This window comes from Capricornis sumatraensis, chromosome 2 (assembly GCF_032405125.1).
Source record: "Capricornis sumatraensis isolate serow.1 chromosome 2, serow.2, whole genome shotgun sequence".
Taxonomy (NCBI): Eukaryota; Metazoa; Chordata; class Mammalia; order Artiodactyla; family Bovidae; genus Capricornis; species Capricornis sumatraensis.
Genome location: NC_091070.1, coordinates 102,684,930 through 102,704,209, shown reverse-complemented (window position 1 = coordinate 102,704,209; position 19,280 = coordinate 102,684,930). Strand labels below are relative to the sequence as shown.

Sequence of the window (19,280 nt, the reverse complement as noted above, 5' to 3'; positions counted from 1 at the left end):
TTCCGGGCCAAAGCTGGTCTGGGTCCAAAACACTCATCCCCTCTCTCTTTCGGGTCAGGGTTCTGCCCCTGTTCTGTCGCAGGTAATGAAGCACATGACAGGGAGGGGTAAATCCATGACGGTTGCCAGCAGCAGCGCAGACCAGACCTCAGCTTCTCTCCTTTGCTCTGCTGGGCTTCTTTCACTCCAGGGTCATCTTATCGAGGTCATCCATCCCATCCCAGCCCATGGTGGACTTGGTCAGCTCTGCTGTACCATAGTCCCCTCTTGCCCACGGTTTTGCTTTCTGCAGTTCCAGTTACCAGCGGCCAACCTCAGTCCAAAAATATTAAATGAAAAATTCCAGCAATAAACAATTTGTGCATTTTGTGTGTGCTGTTTTGAGTAGCGTGATGAAATCTCACACCATGAATCATCTGTTTGTCCAGCGAATTGATGCTGTGTGTACCTGTCACTTAGTAGTAGTAGTCTTGATGTCTCAGTGCTTGTGTTCAGGTTACCCTTATTTTATTTAATAATGGTCCCAAATACAAGGGTAATGTTGGCAATTCATATAGTCTCTCATTTCAGTTCAGTTGCTCAGTCATGTCCCACTCTTTGCGACCCCATGATTTATAAATTAAACTTTATTGCGTGTATGTATAGGAAAAGAACATAGCACATACAGGTTTGGTACGACCCTGGGTTTCAGGCACCTGCAAGGGCTGGGGACAGTCTTGGAAAATATCCCCATGTATAAGCGGGAGATTACTGTTGTTTGGTCGTTAAGTCATGTCCGACTTTTGTGACCCCATGGACTGTATAGTCTGCCAGGCTCTTCTGTCCATGGGATTTCCCAGGGAAGAATATTAGAGTGGGAGAGTGGGTTACTATTTCCTTCTCCAGGGTATCTTCCTGACCCAGGGGTTGAACCTGTGTCTCCTGCATTATAGGCAGATTTTTTTTGCCACTGAGCCACTTGGGTAAGCATGTGGAAGATCACTGTACAAGAAACCAGCATCTGCCCAAAAAGTGGTCCACAGTGCCCCCTGGTGATCAATCAGAACATAGTACGTGTTAGTCGCTCAGTCGTGCCCGACTCTGCGATCCCATGGACTGCAGCCCTCCGGGCTCCTCTGTCCATGAGATTTTCCAGGCAAGGATACTGGAGTGGGTTGCCATTTCCTTCTCCAGGGGATCTTCCCAACCCAGGGATCAAACCAGGGTCTCCTGCACTGCAGGCGGATTCTTTACCAACTGAGCTACAGGGGAAGCCCCATCGAAACATAATGGGGACTTAATTTGCACATTCAATTAAAAAGGAAGCCACAGCACCTTCAGTGAAACAGTGGTTGACTCTCCTCTGTGATAACTGGATCTTACTTGAATACAGGTATTTTTACATGGTACCAAATGATGAAGAGAAAATTCACAATAATTGAGTAAAGGGAGAAATACAGATAGATACTCTCAATTTAATTCTATCACAAGTTACCTTGGCACCCAAGGCCCTGAGGAAAGACCCTTGACAAAGACTGCATTCTGGTAAACCTCCAAATTTTAAGAAACAATGAATCGTTTACCAATAGGAAAGGGTCAAGTTATTCACTTTAAGCTTTAAATCAGCCAGAAGTTAATTTAACAACCTGCTAAAACACAAAGGGATTTTGGCAGTGGACGATGAAAAAAAGTGCAATAAATATTACCATCTCTGTGTAAGAAAATAAATATGACACATTTAATGAAAATAATGCTTTTTATTATTAATGCTTTGAGTAAGAAACCTACTCTACCAAGTTTAAGACACATCATTTTTCTTAAAGAGAAGCTGTTTGCTGGATTTCAGGTAAGTTCATTTTGTAGTTTCAAACTCATATTCAACTTCCTTTCTCTTAGCCATTTAAGGATTCAGTTGCTTGATTCCTGACACACCTCTTATAAAGGATCTCATAGTCTTCTAAAATCATGTCTATGGGTAATTAAAGCAAACAGTTTCTCCCCTTCTGAAGAAATATGATTTTTAAACCATGTTGTCCCACCTCTGATGACCTGATTTAGGCAGTAACAGCATTAGAAGCCCTTTAGAGATCTGAAGAAGTTGAAAAAGCCTTAGGCCATTATTGAGAGAGGTGGAAGATGGATTTTGGCTCTGGTTGAACCTGGTCCATGTCCGGGTTGACATTAAGAAATGTTATAAAAGAACACAAATAACTTACACATAACCCCCCCCTTTTTCTTTCATAATCCCCTTTTGGGATGAAAAAAAAAACATGTGTGCCTGTGTGTAAGTATTTTGAGTGGAAGAAACTAATTACACAGTGTCCACCTAGCTGGGGAAATCAAATTCAGAAAATTTTATGAACTTCCTTTTTTAAGTTAAATTAAGGAAGTTTTATCATCCTTTGTTTTAGATATTTATCACTTTAGACTTGAGGGTGTTTTTTTTTTATGTTCTGTATAAGAGATAGTTTTGCCTTTTGTTGGATTAACAACACCCAGGACTGCCAAACCTAGGTGGACCATGAGTGGGATGCTCCACTTGTGTTTCATCATTCTTTGTCTTGGCAAGATTTATCCAGGTGCACTGTAACAGCAGCCCTTAATACAGACGCCGGCAGCAGCTATGGGCGCGTGGCCCTCTCCCCAGCACAGCGGTTTTCAGGAATTGAGAACACACACTTGAGTACTTTCGAATGCCAATGGTCAGTCTAAAACTGTAACTCTTCCTCTTCAAGGAGCACTGTTGGCAAACTATTTGGAATTAATGGAATAAAACGCTGATCATAAAGAAAGACATGTCTCTATGCAAATGGCTTCAAAATATGAAAAAATATATAATATATCCAACAATCTCATCTTCCAAGAAATCCAGTAATAATCCAACTCAATTCTGTAAGCAAGCAAGCAAAAAGAGAAAACTGGCTATTCTTCTGGCAAACTTTCCATAGAAAAACAGTAAGTGCTTCAAATCTATGTGAAACTTCCTAAGAAATTTCACACATGAGGTTAAATTCGCCGTATACTGCTTCACCTAGAGAGGGGAAGAGAGGAAGAAAAATTATTTCATTAAACTGAGTTGACAAATCAGAAGTTAACTCATTCTTAGGAAAGGCTAGAGACACTTCTGATCTAAAAGTTTTAAGATCTCAAGTTAATTTTGGCCACTTAGTGTAGTAAAGAAAAATCTGAGTTTGCTAAAATGCAAAAAAATTCACCACTAAATTGAGTCCTGGTTTAGGGTCAGGCCTAGGGTCTTCATCTCAGCTCTCATCCCACCTCTCCAAGTATGATGCTGATACACTTTAGCAAGCGCTGCCAGGACAAAACACTGATCAGCAGCTGAAGCTATTGTGATCATCTCATTCAAGAATATCGGAAGAGTTAAAAAACAAATGAGAACAGAAGGGGTCCCAAACATTAAAGCAAAAGAGCAACAGTCATCCAGCACTCAGCCGGGGAGGTGACCTTGATCCATTTTCCCATTGTAGCCCTGACCACGGAGATGAGGAGATCCATCTCCAGGTAAGGAAGAGCGGGCAAGTTTGCAATTCATTGACCTCTCATTACCTCCATCTTTCCCTAGAGGCCTGCTGCTCAGACTTAACAGTGAGAGGAGGCAATTGCTGATACTTATCAGAATTGCTTACCCCAGCACATCTACAAATACTTCTGGTATTTGTCCTGATGGCAAACTTGGTGGGTGGAATGGTGGGGGACCCATTCCTGGGCTCTGAAATGGGTAGGAGTCAGAAGCATCTGTTCCAGAAGGTCACATTCAAGGCACTGACCATTCCTAGGATTCTCGCATCCTGTCTCAGGAGGGGTCACACCCTGGGCTAGTCTTCTGCCCTCCTCTCACAAGGACAGGAAAAAATGCTCCCTCTTATCTCCAAGCTGCAGAAAAGGCCCACTCATCCATGTTAACAAAATAGAAACCTCAAATTTATCTTTTTCATTGACTTACTCAATGTGCAGACTTATGGGTTTTCTTTTCCAGTTTTACTTTGTTATTAAAGCAAACATTGCCCTCAGGCATGTAATTTAGACAAAGATAACTGTGCTTCAGAGACTGTTATGGCCTGTAAAAATGAACTTTAACCTTGAAGAGTGGGCCTGTCATCTTACTGACCGTCCTCCTTGATAATTTGTTGCCCAGCCATAATGTTATAATTGCTACCTCTGTCTTCCTTCCTGAAAAGATGGCTTTTCAGGTCCAGAACACAATCACTGGCCTGGACCTCTTCTCCTGCAGGCACAATAGCAGAATAAATGCCATGACTGTTTGATTCGTTTTTGTTGTTGTTAGATTCTTTATTCAAACAACAGCCAAGAATCTTTGTCTCAAAGGATCAGCCTGACAATTAGCCAGTGTTTATTAAATACCTACTCTGTGCCATGCAGTCTCCTAGGTTCAGTTTGGAATGAAAAACCAAAACTAAAACCTGAGTTCTGCTGTGAAGAGATTTACAGTCATGATGGGAAGGCAATGGTTCACCAATAGATCTGTTATACAATATAATAAGGCAGAATAAATGAATGCTGAGAACTTAAGCCCAAACCTGAGCTGCAACCTACAAAGTCTAGCTTAGCATGGACACTCTCACCTCCACAAGTAGCAGCCAGTCTGTCACAAGCAGAAAGAGGTTAAATTACACTGGCACTGGAGCCTGGCCAGCTGCCAGTGATGTGACTGACCAGGGGGCAGCAAAACCTCCTTTCAAAACACAGCGAAGGTTCTGGAGCTAGAATGCTGGGCTTTGAATCCCAGCACTATTGCTTCCTAAAACTTTAAGCAAGTTTCTGACTTTTCTGTGCATCGGCTCTCCATCAGAAAAAAAGCAAAGGAAAAAAAGACTACCTAACTCATAGGACTGCGGTGAGAGTTGAGTGAGTTTAGACATGGGAAGCCGCCAGTTAGCACCAGCCAACAATGCCCAACAGACGCTACTGCTGCTGCTGTTATTGCTGCTGTTACTGTCATCACCATCCGCGAGGCCTTGAGGCTGCCAGACAGGCCAACGCGACCCGTGTCGCCGGGGGAAAAGTACCAGTCCCTTGTATTCCTTCATTTGAACCCTAACCTAATTTCAAAAAATTTGATCACACCCTTCTTTCCCACCCTCTCCCATCTTCAGGTTACATTCTTCTCTTTCATTCTCTCTGATTGCTCCTGCCAGCCCAGTGTCCATTTCCTGGCAGGATATACCACACACTCCCACAGGCACTACAGGACCAGGGCCTGAGGATCTGGGTCACATGCTCAGACTGCATGTGAATCCTTCACGTTGGGTAAAGTACCCGGCTCTGATTCTCAAGAGAAAATGCCATCATGGGTCAGAACTAGGCTCCACAAGCACAGACCTAAGACAGGGTCTTGGGAATTCCCTGGTAGCCCAGTGGTTAGGACTCAGCTCTTTCTCTGTTGTGGCCCAGGTTCAAACTCTGATCAGGGAACTAAGATACTACAAGTCATGGGGCACAGGCAAAAAATAATAATATATAGTCTCCACCTGATGTCCTAGCTTATAGATAGAGTTCAAGGTGTCTCTGATGGGGAAAAACGGATGGAAAGAGGTTTTCATTTTCATTAAGCTCTAACTGAAATGTATTATTCTCTTTAACAATGAATGTAGGCAATAAACGAAGTGGTGACAGTGTATCTGTGATGGCCACTGACAGAAATATAGAAATTACAGATATTTTCATATCATGGCACTGTTGCTGCCAATGTCTTAAAATATTCACTTCTCACTACTCTGAACGTACAGAAAGGTTATGGACTCTCTACTGGAACTTGCTATTTAATGTATTCATCAAAAAGCCAACATATTATTATATATCCCATATTTTATATACCCCACATTTTATAAAATATTTTTCTAAATATATATCCATATAGTTGGTTTCTTTTGTAATCTCATGTACTTTATGTATTAAAAATACTATTCCCAGGGGAGTCATAGGCCTTACCAGCTTGCCAAAATGATCCATGGTACAGGAAATGGTTAAGACTCATTTGTTTTAGAAGATTGAGGACCACTGATAAGGGCTGCAATATTATAAAGACAGACGATGTGTAAATACTTACTGAGATGTGGCATTATAATATTCTGCAGGTGTCACTATTTTTGGTCCACCAAAGTAGTCCAGGACCCAGATATTGGTTATATTCAACTTAGCAAAGAACCAGTTATGGCTGGATGGCCAGGTTTTCATCTCAGGGTGTCGAATGAATAATGAATTCTTTGCAACATCCGTTTCTGTTTCACTCACCTAAAAGACATATAAAATAAACCTACTCAGAGCAATGACATTTTGTTTTCTTGGCTGTTAAGAATGTGTGATTCTAGCATTCCACAAACCCTAAAGAGTTTATTTAGTTATAAATCCTGATTTTTAAAATTATTATTTCTAAAATTAATTATTGATCAATAATTGACATATAACTCTGTATTAGTTTTAGGTGTATACAATATAAAGATTTGATATATGCATACCCTGCAAAATAATCACAAGTTCAGTTACGATTCATCACCACACATAGTAGTAATTTTTTCTCGCCTTTTTTTCCCCTTTGTGCTGAGCACTTTTAACATCTACTACAAAGTTTGATCTTAAGCAATCAAGAGGCAGTAAAAGAAGCTTGAAGAAATGCAGAGAACAATGGAGATTTCAAATGTTGGTGATAACATATACTATAATGAAGTGGGAAACCACCATGAGTACCAGTTTTCACTGTGAAATAGCAATTTTGAACTATCAGAGTAACTGGCACAAAGCACTATAATAAAATATTCCTGGTGGTTATGCTGTGTAACACTAGCACTTTTATCCCACCGCATGCATATGTTAAACACATAGATGGGTGCACATAAAGGATATAAGTCTGTAGAAGAAGCACGGTGGAACTCAAGTGCATCTGCTGCCCTCCCCCTTTCTCTGACCACTGAAGAACACTCAGCTCCAGAAATGCAGCCACACAGAATTTTGAGACCATGATTAAAACGTATCTGAGGTACTCATGGAGAAGGCGACGGCACCCCACTCCAGTACTCTTGCCTGGAAAATCCCATGGACGGAGGAGCCTGGTAGGCTGTAGTCCTTGGGGTCAAGAGTTGGACACGACTGAGCGACTTCACTTTCCCTTTTCACTTTCATGCATTGGAGAAGGAAATGGCAACCCACTCCAGTGCTCTTGCCTGGAGAATCTCAGGGACGGGGGAGCCTGGTGGGCTGCCGTCTATGGGGTCGCACAGAGTCGGACACGGCTGACGTGACTTAGCAGCAGCAGCAGCAGAGGTATTCATGATTGACAAGGTCAAGAAGTCTGCCTACTGGCTTAGCAATCAGATCAGTCCTCATGACACCTTGCCCTTTGCCCTTCCCACTGTTTTATTTAACCTCTTCTCTCTAGCACTCACCTCCAACTATCTAAATTTATTTCTAGCATTTAATATAGATACTCTCCCCTGTCTTCAATTTTTAAAATTTATTTTTAATTAGAGGATTAGTTGCTTTAAAATGTTGTATTGTTTTCTGCCATACATGAACATGAATCAGCCATACGTACATGTATGTCCCCTCCCTCATGAACCTCCACCCCACCCCTCCACGTTGTCAGAGCATCAGGCTGAGCTCCCTGCGCTATACAGCAACTTCCTATTGGCACTCTGTTTTACACATGGTAATATACATGTTCCAATGCTATTCTCTCAATTCATCCTACCCTCTACTGCCCCCTCTATGTCCATAAGCCTGTTCTCTATGTCTGAGTCTCTATTCCTACCCTGCAAATAGGTTCACCAGTACCATTTTTCTAGATTCCATATACATGCATTAATATACATTTTCCTCTGACTTACTTCACTCTGTATAACAGGCTCCAGGTTCATACACCTCACTAGAACTGACTCAAATTCATTCCTTTTTATGACTAATATTCCATTGTATATACGTACACATCTTCTTTATCCTTTCATCTATCAGTGGACATCTAGGTTGCTTCCATGTCCTGGCTATTGTAAATAGTGCTACAGTGAACACTGGGATACATGTGTCTTTTCCAATTATGGTTTTCTTAGGGTATATGCCCAGTAGTGCGATTGTTGGGTCATATGTGACACCACCCTTATGGCAGAAAGTGAAGAGGAGCTAAAAAGCCTCTTGATGAAAGTGAAAGAGAGCGAAAAAGTTGGCTTAAAGCTCAACATTCAGAAAACGAAGATCATGGCATCTGGTCCCATCACTTCATGGCAAATAGATGGGGAAACAGTAGAAACAGTGTCAGACTTTATTTTTGGGGGCTCCAAAATCACTGCAGATGGTGACTTCAGCCATGAAATTAAAAAACGCTTACTCCTTGGAAGAAAAGTTATGACCAACCTAGATAGCATATTCGAAAGCAGAGACATTACTTTGCCGACTAAGGTCCCTCTAGTCAAGGCTATGGTTTTTCCTGTGGTCATTTATGGATGTGAAAGTTGGACTGTGAAGAAGGCTGAGCACCAAAGAATTGATGCTTTTGACCTGTGGTGTTGGAGAAGACTCCTGAGAGTCCCTTGGACTGCAAGGAGATCCAACCAGTCCATTCTGAAGGAGATCAGCCCTGGGATTTCTTTGGAAGGAATGATGCTAAAGCTGAAACTCCAGTACTTTGACCACCTCATGAGAAGAGTTGACTCATTGGAAAAGACTCTGATGCTGGGAGGGATTGGGGGCAGGAGGAGAAGGGGACGACAGAGGATAAGATGGCTGGACGGCATCACGGACTCAATGGACGTGAGTCTGAGTGAACTCTGGGAGATGGTGATGGACAGGGAGGCCTGGCGTGCTGCGATTCATGGGGTCACAAAGAGTCGGACACGACTGAGCGACTGAACTGAACTGAACTGAATGGTAGTTTTATTCCTAGTTTTTAAAGAAATCACCATACTGTTCTCCACAGTGGCCGTTGTCAATCTACATTCCCACCAACAGTGCAAGAGGGTTCCCTTTTTTCCACATCCACTCTAGCATTTATTGTTTGTAGATTTTTTGATGATGGTCATCCTGATTGGTATGAGGTCGTACCTCATTGTAGTTTTGATTTGCATTTCTCTAATAATAAGCAATGTTAAGCATGTTTTCATGTGTTTATTAGCCATCTGGATGTCTTCTTTGGGGAAATGTCTGTTTAGGTCTTCTGTCCATTTTTTTTATTGGGTTGTTTTTCTGTTGTTGAGCTGCATGAACTTCTGTGTATTCTGGAGAGTAACTGCCAGGAGCCACCACGGGAGATCCCACCCATGACAAAGGTCACGCAGAGAAGACCTGACAGGCAAAGGCAGATCAGGACTCGAGGGACTCCCTGGACCTGCTCGAGCATCCACCCCAAAACCAAAATCTGTCTGTCTACTGTTTACTATATTATGCCTTTCAACCACTCTTCTGATGTTAGCAGGGGGCTATCCCCGACCACCTTTCTCTGGATAAAGTCAACTCAGGGCTCTAAGTTGATATGTCTCCTGGGCATGAAAGGAATATTTCTATTCTAACCCCTCTGTTGGCATTCTAGCTTGCTTGACAGGTTTTTCCTTACTTTTACAACTAACGCACATGATTGTTCACAAACTTCCCAACCATGAAAGGCATGGGAAGCCTAAACATTCTAAAAGTCTTAATGGGCATAGTGCCCTTTAAGGGGTGAAAAATTATTAGAATAGTACTGGTAAAGGGCTTCATTATTGGGCCAATGCTTGCTGCCAAGTTTCCATATTCCTTATCCATTGTGCACCTGGGAGTGCATTAGTTAATATAGTTGGAATATAAGAAAAACAAGTAATAGCCTTGGAATTAACCACATCAGACCTTTGAGCTAATAAGTTCTTTCTTTGTTGTAACCCACTGCACCTTTGCTCCATGAGAATGTAACTGTGTTTAGTACTTTCTGAGGCTGACACAGGTTAGAGATATAAAGAAAAAACACTTCAAGGGAAAACAAGTTTTCTGGCTGACCAACCTTTATCAAAAAAGGGTCATAAAATGTCAACAGGCCTGCAGGCCAGAAGATAACGTACATAAGACCCTTGTTTATGGAAAGGCATACAGAAAAAAATCCTGGTTTCGATAAGGGCAAAACCGCTGGAGTGTTTGGGCTGACTCTGCATGACCTTGCATCTTTCATTTCCCTCTATGTACAAGTCAGGGTATAAAAGCTCCTTTTGAAAATAAAGTTACGGGCCTCTCTCACCGAAGCTTGGTCTTCCTGTGTCATTCATTCGCCAATGCCGTTCATCTTGGACTCTGCTGAGGCTGGACCCCCGCAAGTAATCCTTTGTCAGTTGCTTCATTTGCAATTGTTTTCTCCCATTCTGATGGTTGTCTTTTCATCTTGTTTATGGTTTTTATTCCTGTGCAAAAGCTTTTAAGATTAGTTAGAGTCTGTTTGTCCATTTTTGTTTTTATTTCCATTACTCTAAGAGATGGTCATAGAGGATCTTGCTGTGATTTACATCAAAGAGTGTTCTGCCTATGTCTTCCTCTAAGAGTTTCATAGTTTCTGGTCATCTTTAATCCATTTTGAGTTTATCTTTGACTATGGTGTTAAGAAGTGTTCTAATTTCATTCTTTTTCATGTAGCTGTCCAGTTTTTCCAGCACCACTTCTTGAAGAGACTATCTTTTTTCCATTGTATAATTCTGCCTCCTTTGTTAAAGATAAGGTGCCCATAGACATGTAGGCTTATCTATGGGCTATCTTGTTCCATTGGTCTATATTTCTGTTTTTGTGGCAGTACCATACTGTCTTCATGACTGTAGCTTTTTGTCTGAAGTCAGGAAGATTGATTCCTCCAGCTCTATTCTTCTTTCTCAAGGTTGCTTTGGCTATTCATGGTCTTTTGCATTTCCATACAAATTGTGAAATTTTTTTATTCTAATTCTATGAAAAATGCCACTGGTAATTTGATTGGGATTGCACTGAATCTATAGATTGCTTAGTCATTTTCATAATATTGATTCTTTTGATCCAAGAACTTGACATATCTCTCCATCTGTGTGTGTCATCTTTGATTTCTTTCATCAGTGTCTTATAGTTTTCTGTACATGGCTCTTTTCTCTCCTTAAGTAGGCTTATTTCTAGGTATTTTATTCTTTTTTGTTGCAGTGGTGAATGGGATTGATTCCTTAATTTCTCTGATTTTTCATTTTTAGTGTATAGGAATGAAAGGGATTTGTGCGTATTGATTTTGTGCATACTCCCCTGTTAATATACTTAATCTGCTTTCTGCTCTAAGCCACTGTTAAATACGGAGACAAGGAATCCAAACATGGAAAATATTGCACAGTGTACAACATGGTCAGGAGTATGAACTTTGAGCAGATGTTCCTTATGTAGGAGCTTAATAGCTGTAACATCTGTTCAGCTTCAAAAAACAGTTCCTTTTTCTTATTGAAAATCTATCTGCTCAATTGATAGCTCAATATCTTATTGAACACCTACATGAAAGTCACCAATTAAAACCTTTAGTTTTTATGAAATTACTTTACATATTAGAATATATTCTAACTCTGTACCTCAATCACAAATTTTATTTTATTCTCAAAATATGTCTTCCTTCACTGTTAATAACATGATGATCTTCTAAAACCAGTGTCTGGCCCCCGCCGCTTCTGCCGGTGCTGCTCCCGGTGCCCTCTGCCGCTACCCGCACCGCCGTTGCCGCCGCCGGGTCCCGAAGCGCAGCTCCGCTGAAGAGCGCGCCGGCCGGCTGCCCAGGAGCACCGCACAGGGAAGAGGGGGCCGCGGAGCCGGTGGGCGGGCGCGCGGACAGACTAGCGTGCCATGGCAGACCAGAGACAGCGCTCACTCTCTACCTCTGGGCAGTCCCTGTACCATGTACTGGGGCTGGACAAGAAGGCAACCTTGGATGACATTAACAAGTCCTACCGGAAGCTGGCCTTTAAATACCACCCTGACAAGAACCCTGATAACCCGGAGGCTGCGGACAAGTTTAAGGAGATCAACAACGCCCACGCCATCTTGACGGATGCCACGAAAAGAAACATCTATGACAAGTACGGCTCATGGGGGCTCTACGTGGCCGAGCTGATCGGGGAGGAGAACGTGAACACCTACTTTGCGCTCTCTAGCTGGTGGGCCAAGGCCCTGTTCATCTTCTGTGGGCTCCTCACCTGCTGCTACTGCTGCTGCTGCTGCTGCAACTGCTGCTGCAACTGCTGCTGCGACTGCTGCTGTGGCAAGTGCAAGCCCTAGGCGCCGGAGGGGGAGGAGACCGAGTTCTATGTGACCCCCGAGGACCTGGAGGCGCAGCTGCAGTCCGACGAGAGGGAGGCCGCAGACATGCCATCGTCATCCAGCCGGCATCTGCCACGGAGACCACCCAGCTCACGGCTGACTCCCACCCCAGTTACCACACCGACGGGTTCAACTAAGTCCAGGATCAGGCAGCACCCGGCCACTCAACCTCAGAATCATGAACTGTAGTCACAGAGATGGCGTGGGAGCCGCCCTGGCCCCAGGAGGGCCACGCAGACCCGCCTCTGTGCCCGCCCATCCACCTCCGACACATGCAGTATTTAAAGCAGTTTAGCTTTAAATATATATGGTCAAAAAATATATATAAAATAAAAAAATAAAACCAGTATCTGTTCTTACATGCTATTTACCTTGATAACAGTTCCTGATAGTATTATGTGAGCACAGAGGGGACTCTGGGGATCAAATCCATATTTTCTGCAGAAACTAGTCTCTGCCAAAGACATGGTCAATGTAGCATATGGATTCTCCTGTAGAGAGAAAATGAAGGCCTCTCATGTGAAATATTGTCTCTGAGAGGAAATAAATTTCACAAGTTGCATTCACATTGTCCCCAGAACTTGACGATTCTTTCATGAAACAATGAATTGGAAAATACCACCTTTCACTTGGGAAAATTACTACTTGGATAGAGATTGATCTTTATCCTCTCTCCAAAAAAAAAAAAAAGTGTGTTGGAGGTTGTTTCACATTTTAAGTAACTAACTTGGTAAGAATTATGTTAAACACTTTTCTTTTTCTTAGACTCCTAATTTGTCCCATACTTACCAGAGGAATTATAACTACATTACCACCCAAATACAAGCCTGATCTCTAACCTTCACTGAAAGAGCTAAAGGATTAGACTAATGTGAAACTAATACATAAAAATACCACCATGGTTCAACTAGCTAATTGTACAATTTAAACAAGAAAGTAGCTGAATCATGCTTCTTGGTTATCTTATGCTAGCAGAAACTGTCATGTGATTTCAAAACTGGAGAAGTTGCTCACTCCTGTTCTAGCAGTAAGAGAATTCTTAAATTAAAAATGTGATATAAGCAAAATTCCTAATTCTTTCTTATCCAGAAATCAGCTTCATAAAAGGCACTGTTGACAGATTACAGCAAAATTCACATGCTACATTTAGTGTTTTAAACCTCAAATGTCTTGTGTGTGGGATTTTGCCATCTCACAGTGACCCATCAAAACAGTGAGTCATAAAGAGATCTCTTTGGAATTATTAGGCCAAAAATTTGCTGTCAACAAAATCTATTAGGCAAGGCACTAGGGAGACCAAAAATAGGGGACGGGGAGCCTCAGACAAGGTCTTTCCCTTCTCTGTGAGTTTATAATCTGGTTGAAAAGTCAAACATAAACAAGGTTTAAAAATGCAAAACAAAGACACAGAAGAGGTCAAAAGGCAGCACATAACTAACTGCCAAGTGAATGATACAGATAAGCGTATTTGAAGTTCAGTGTAAGGAGATATCAGCAACCTGGAGTGATATGGAAACTCCAGGGAGCCTTGTAAGATAGTCAAAATCAGCACAAAAGTGAAAAGATGTATTAAAGGTTAAGGGCATTGTAACTGCAAAAACATAGAATGGGGAAAGTATACAACAAGACTGTGAGTAGTGAAAACCCAATTACATGCTCAAGTATTCATAATGATGTTATGTGTTAACTGCTCTCATTTTTGATATTGATAATAAGTTCACCCCTTCTTTTTCTTGATTAATCTGAGTAGAGGTGCATTGTTTTTTCAAAGCACCAGTTTCTGGTTTTATCAGTTTTCTGTGTTTTCCTGTTTTCTTTTTCATTGATTTCTGCTCTTATATTCATTATTTCCAACTGTCTTTTGACTTTTGATTTCATTGGTCTCCTTGTTATAGCTTTTAGAGTGGAAGCGAAAGTCATTGTTATAGTAACTTTATCTTTCTAATATAGGTGTTTTGTGCTATAAATTTGCCTTTAAGCACTGTGTTACCTGCAATCCATAAATCGAAATATGTTTTGCTTTAATAAAAGCAAAAAATAAGTTAAAAATATTTTGGAATTATGTGATTTCTTTTTTGACCATCTGTTATTTTATAGTTTTCAAATATTTCTTTGTGTTAGTGATTTCTAATTTAATTCTGTTTCGGACACAGAGCATATTTATGTGGAACTTGAAGTCTTTTAAATATATTGAGACTTATTTTATGTCCCCTAAGTAAATGTTTTCTGTATTGGTAAATATATCATGTGTACTTAAAAAGAATGTATATTCTGCTGTTTTTTGGTTGTTCAGATGTGATAGTAAATCTGGTTCTTCTTATTCCATCTTGACTAAAAAGTGGAAGTCAGTAATTTTTTGAAACTACTTAGATATAGTTTACATTTCATAAAAATTCATCTGTTTTAAGTGTTTGGTTCATTGCTTTTTTACTATATTCATAAAGTTGTATAGCAGTCACCACTACCTAATTCCAGTATGTTTTCACCATCCAAAAAAGAAAGCCCATACCAGTTATCAGTCACACCCGTTCCCCCTCTGCCAGCTCTTGGCAGTCACTACATCTGCTTTCTGGTCTCTCTAGATAAGCTTATTTTGTAATTTTAATGTAAATGAACCATATAATATGTAGCCTTTCAGACTGGCTTCTTTTGCTTACTGTAATATTTTTAAGGTTCATCCATGTTGTACCATGTATTATTATTTCCTTTTATGGCTGAATAATACTTCATTGTATGGGTATTTTATTATGAGGAAATGAATTAGTCACTTTTTTGGCAGGGGGGAAATATCTTTTTTCCCTAAACTTTCAAAACTTTTTATTTGCATTGGGTTATAGTTGATTAACAATGTTGTGGTAGTTTCAGTTGAATAACAGAGGGACTCAGCCATACATATACGTGTATCCATTCACCCCCATACTCCCGTCCTATCCAGGCTGGCACATAACATTGAATAGACTTCCATGTGCTATTCAGTAGGTTCTTGTTGGTTATACATTTTGAGTATAGCAACCTGTACATGACCTTGTGAAACTCCCTTCCTCCTGGCAACCATAAGTTTATTTTCTAAGTCGGTGAATCTCTGTTTTGTAAATTCATTTGTATCATTTCTTTTTAGATTCCACGTATAAGGGATATCATAAGATATTTCTCCTTCTCTGACTTACTTCACTCAGTATGAGTTGGTAGACATTTGAATTACTTCCCTTCCCTTTTTGCCTGTTGTCAATAATGCACCTATGAACTTTTGTGTACAAGATTTTATGTGGTATGTTTTCAGTTCTCTGAAAATTCTACATTTTGTTGTAGAATTGCTGGCTCATAGGGTTACTGTTTCAGGTAAGGCCTTCCCTGGTGGTTCAGACAGTAAAGCGTCTGCCTGCAGTGCGGGAGATCTGGGTTCGATCCCTGAGTTGGGAAGATCCTCTGGAGAAGGAAATGACAATCCACTCCAGTACTCTTGCCTGGAAAATTCCATGGACTGAGGAGCCTGGTAGGCTACAGTCCACGGGGTCGCAGAGTCGGACACGACTGAGCGACTTCACTTCACTTCAATGCACGCCTAGCCAGCGCAGGAGAGAAGATCCAGAGGTTTGGGCTGAGTTCAAACTCATCTCTACGATTCCGGCTCTCCTTTCCAAGCAGAATTTAAGCGGTAGTCGAAAGGCTCGCGCTCCAGCCCCGCGGAGCCACACTGCCCCTCCGGCTCACCTGCAGGTTGCCCACCGATTGCTGCAGCGGGCTCAGGTAGAAGTAGGGCACGCCGCTGCCCTTGCCCGGGGGCCCATCGCTGAGCGATAAGACGTCGGCAAAGGGCCGGCCGCGCACCCCCTCCTGCGTTGAGATGGTGGCCAGTGCGCCCCAGTCACAAACGTTTGTCACGAAGCGGGCCACGAGCGCCGCATTCTCCCGGGGCGGCAGCGGCGGCAGCAGCTCGGCAGCGTCCCAGTCCCCGTGGCCCCGGCCGCCCCGGCCTCGCGCCGGTGCCACCAGCAGAGTCACCAGCGCGGGCGCCAGCAGGAAGGCGAGCACTGCGCGCACGAACCCGCAGGCACAACCCGCCATGACGGTGACCCCAGCGAGAATTCGGAGCGCCGCGGCCTACCCCGCCCAAGCATAGCCCAGAGTCGGGCCCCGCCCCCTCCGAAGGGGACCAATCGAAGCCCTCGGGTGGAGGACGGGGGGCGTGTCCTTCAGCCGGCTCCTCCACTTGCTGGGACTGACAGGTTATCCACCTCCCCGCCGCCGTCGGGATTGGGAAATGGTCCTGAATAGGGTGTTTGGAGAAGGAAATGGCAACCCACTCCAGTATGCTTGCCTGGAGAAGCCCAGGGACGGGGGAGCCTGGTGGGCTGCTGTCTATGGAGTCGCGCAGAGTCGGACACGACTGAAGCGACTTAGCAGCAGCAGCAGGGTGTTTGTTTCTTCGATGCCTGATAAAACGGAGGCTGAGAGAAATTAAGTAGGTTGCCTAAGTCATACTACTAGGAAAGGACCAGCCTTTTCATATGTACACCTTCCTTTAATACCTTTGGTTAGGACTACCTGATATCTGAGAAGGATTGCTGCGCTTCCTACTATGCTCCTCCTTTCCGATTACTTCACTGTAGGCTCTGAAGAGCAGCAAAAGGTTCCAGAGAGAAGGACAGAAGCCCCCAATTTAGACTATTTTTGTAAACTACTCCTGGCGTTGGAGACTCTCAGATAGAGACATTTTGGTATTATCAGGGTACCATGCACGAATTTGAATTCATCGAAGCCAGTTGTGGCTTCCCAGATGGCGCTAGTGGTAAACAACGCGCCTCCCAATGCATGAAACATAAGAGACGCTGGTTCCTCCCTGGTTGGAAGGATACCCTGGAGCAGGAAATGGCAACCTACTCCAGTATTCGCGCCCGGTGAATCCCATGGACAGAGGAGCCTGGTGGGCTACCGCCCACAGGGTCGCAAAGAGTCGGATACAACTGAAGCAACTTAGCATAGGGGCCAGTTGTGGACCTGACTCATCAGGCTCAGGGGCAGTGGTTTCCTAGATGTCTTCCTCTTGCTGACCCTCCCCCCATGTAAGTGGCATTTCCCTGTTGCTCCTCCTACAGTCTATTCTGGGGTGATTCCTCTTTCTGATACTCTTGAGAATTAATAACCTCAGAACACCTGATCTGCCTTCTTTATCATTGTAAACTAAAGTCACATATCCCCAGAGTGAGTCCTCATCTCCTTGGCGTGGCCTCAAACCCAAATTTTCATCGTTGTTATATATGCCGCGTGGTAGTGCTGCTGCAGCCGTTTGTTACTAGGCCTGGCCCTGTCAACTCGTAAGCCTTGTAAATCTGGTCTCTGAGGCTGAGATGTTCAACAAAGGTGAGGTAACTTCCCTCAGCTGCCCTGGGCTGGTCAAGTGAGCAGGTGAGAGCCACAGGTTTGTGAGCCAAAGCCCTGCGTCCGCTTCCTGCTTCCAACTCCGCCTCCGCATATTCAGCCGCAGAGATTTTAGGCTGTTCAGTAAGAATTTGGGTGGAGAAACGAGATTTACTCTGAGTAGCAGCCTTCAGTTCCCTCTGGTGGCCGAAAGGTGTTACACAGACAGCTTGTACGTTCAAATAAGGGAGTGAACAGTTCAGTCAAGTCGTTTTCCTTTTTAATAGCCGAATTTGGGAAATGGGAGAAATTTAAGAGGAGGAAGATCAGGTTTATCGTTTTCAAGACAAATATTTAATGCAAGTCGATTGAGAGCCTTCCAATTACAAATATTTCATCTGTTACTCTTAAGGAAGACATGTGGGTTTCAAATTTGGAGTTCTGATCTCAGCTCTGCTGCCGTCAAGTCATGTGACCCTGAAACTTTTATCTTTTTGGACCTGTTTTCATTTCTAAAAGGAAGAGTTGGATTAGATGATATCTGATACATCTGGAGAAGGCAATGGCACCTCACTCCAGTACTCTTGCCTGGAAAATCCCATGGATGGAGGAGCCTGGTAGGCTGCAGTCCACGGGGTCTCTAAGAGTTGGACATGACTGAGCGACTTCACTTTCACTTTTCACTTTCATGCATTGGAGAAGGAAATGGCAACCCACTCCAGTGTTCTTGCCTGGAGAGTCCCAGGGACTCTGGTGGGAGCCTGGTGGGCTGCTGGCTCTAAATTCTGTTTTTCTGCTAACATGTGAAACAGAGGCCTTTTGTAACTTTCAGAATATGAATAATTTTTTTGCAAGAAGGTCACAAGTTTTTTTGTTTATTGCTATACCGCTATTGCTGGTATATGGAATAACAGTAAGCCCTATCACTGCCCCATTACAAAACAGATACCTAGAACTTGGTTTCATGCACCTGAGCATGAGAATACGGTCAAGAAACCCTCTAGTTTTAAGCACCTCCCCTTAGTGTCTGTCTTTGCACTGGCTGCTCTGCTCGAAATTCTCCTCCCGTGGTCACCAGAATTGCTACCTTCTCACATCTAGATCTCCATTCAAATGTCACTTCTTAAATGCGCCTCCTCGACCACTCTTCCTAAGATGCTTTCCTGGGTTACTCTCTACTGGACAACCCTGTTTATTTCTTTCATAGTGTAGTAGTTCAGAACAAGTCACCCCAAAATGTGCCACTTTGGCATGTGAATTTTTTTTTTTTTTTGAGAATTTCATTTTATTCATGAGGCATTTTTTCCCTAATAAACAATGTTGGTACTTCTTTGGTCCATTCAAGAAGCTCTGATATGATTACATCATTTGATCTAAGATTTTTTTTAATGCCTTTAAACTTCATATCTATAGAACAACATAATTCAAAGGAATTACAATGCCAAGACTGATTTGCAATGATAAACATAATTACTAATTAGAGCCTTTGTTGAGAAGATGAAGCTGTTATCCTTTTTTGAGAGAAAATTGGTGAAGAGCTCTCTGAATATACTGTAGGATGTCTTATTTCTGTCCTATTATTCTGTTCTCTGCAGTGGTGACAGCTGCAGAGAATAAGCATATCCATAAGAATCCATAAGAATCCATAA

The 19,280-nt window shown here is 42.6% G+C and overlaps 1 protein-coding gene and 1 pseudogene across 1 annotated transcript; one reads left to right on the top strand and one right to left on the bottom strand.

The window, feature by feature from the left end:
* Positions 1-6,063: 6,063 nt before the first annotated feature.
* Positions 6,064-16,338, bottom strand: CREG1 (cellular repressor of E1A stimulated genes 1). Its single transcript, XM_068964936.1, has 3 exons — positions 15,985-16,338; positions 12,645-12,764; positions 6,064-6,252 (listed from the first exon to the last, which is right to left on the bottom strand). Exons 1-3 carry the CDS (start codon positions 16,336-16,338, stop codon positions 6,064-6,066), a joined length of 663 nt encoding a protein of 220 aa, XP_068821037.1.
* Positions 11,800-12,410, top strand: LOC138074194 (dnaJ homolog subfamily C member 5 pseudogene; annotated as a pseudogene).
* Positions 16,339-19,280: the final 2,942 nt, after the last annotated feature.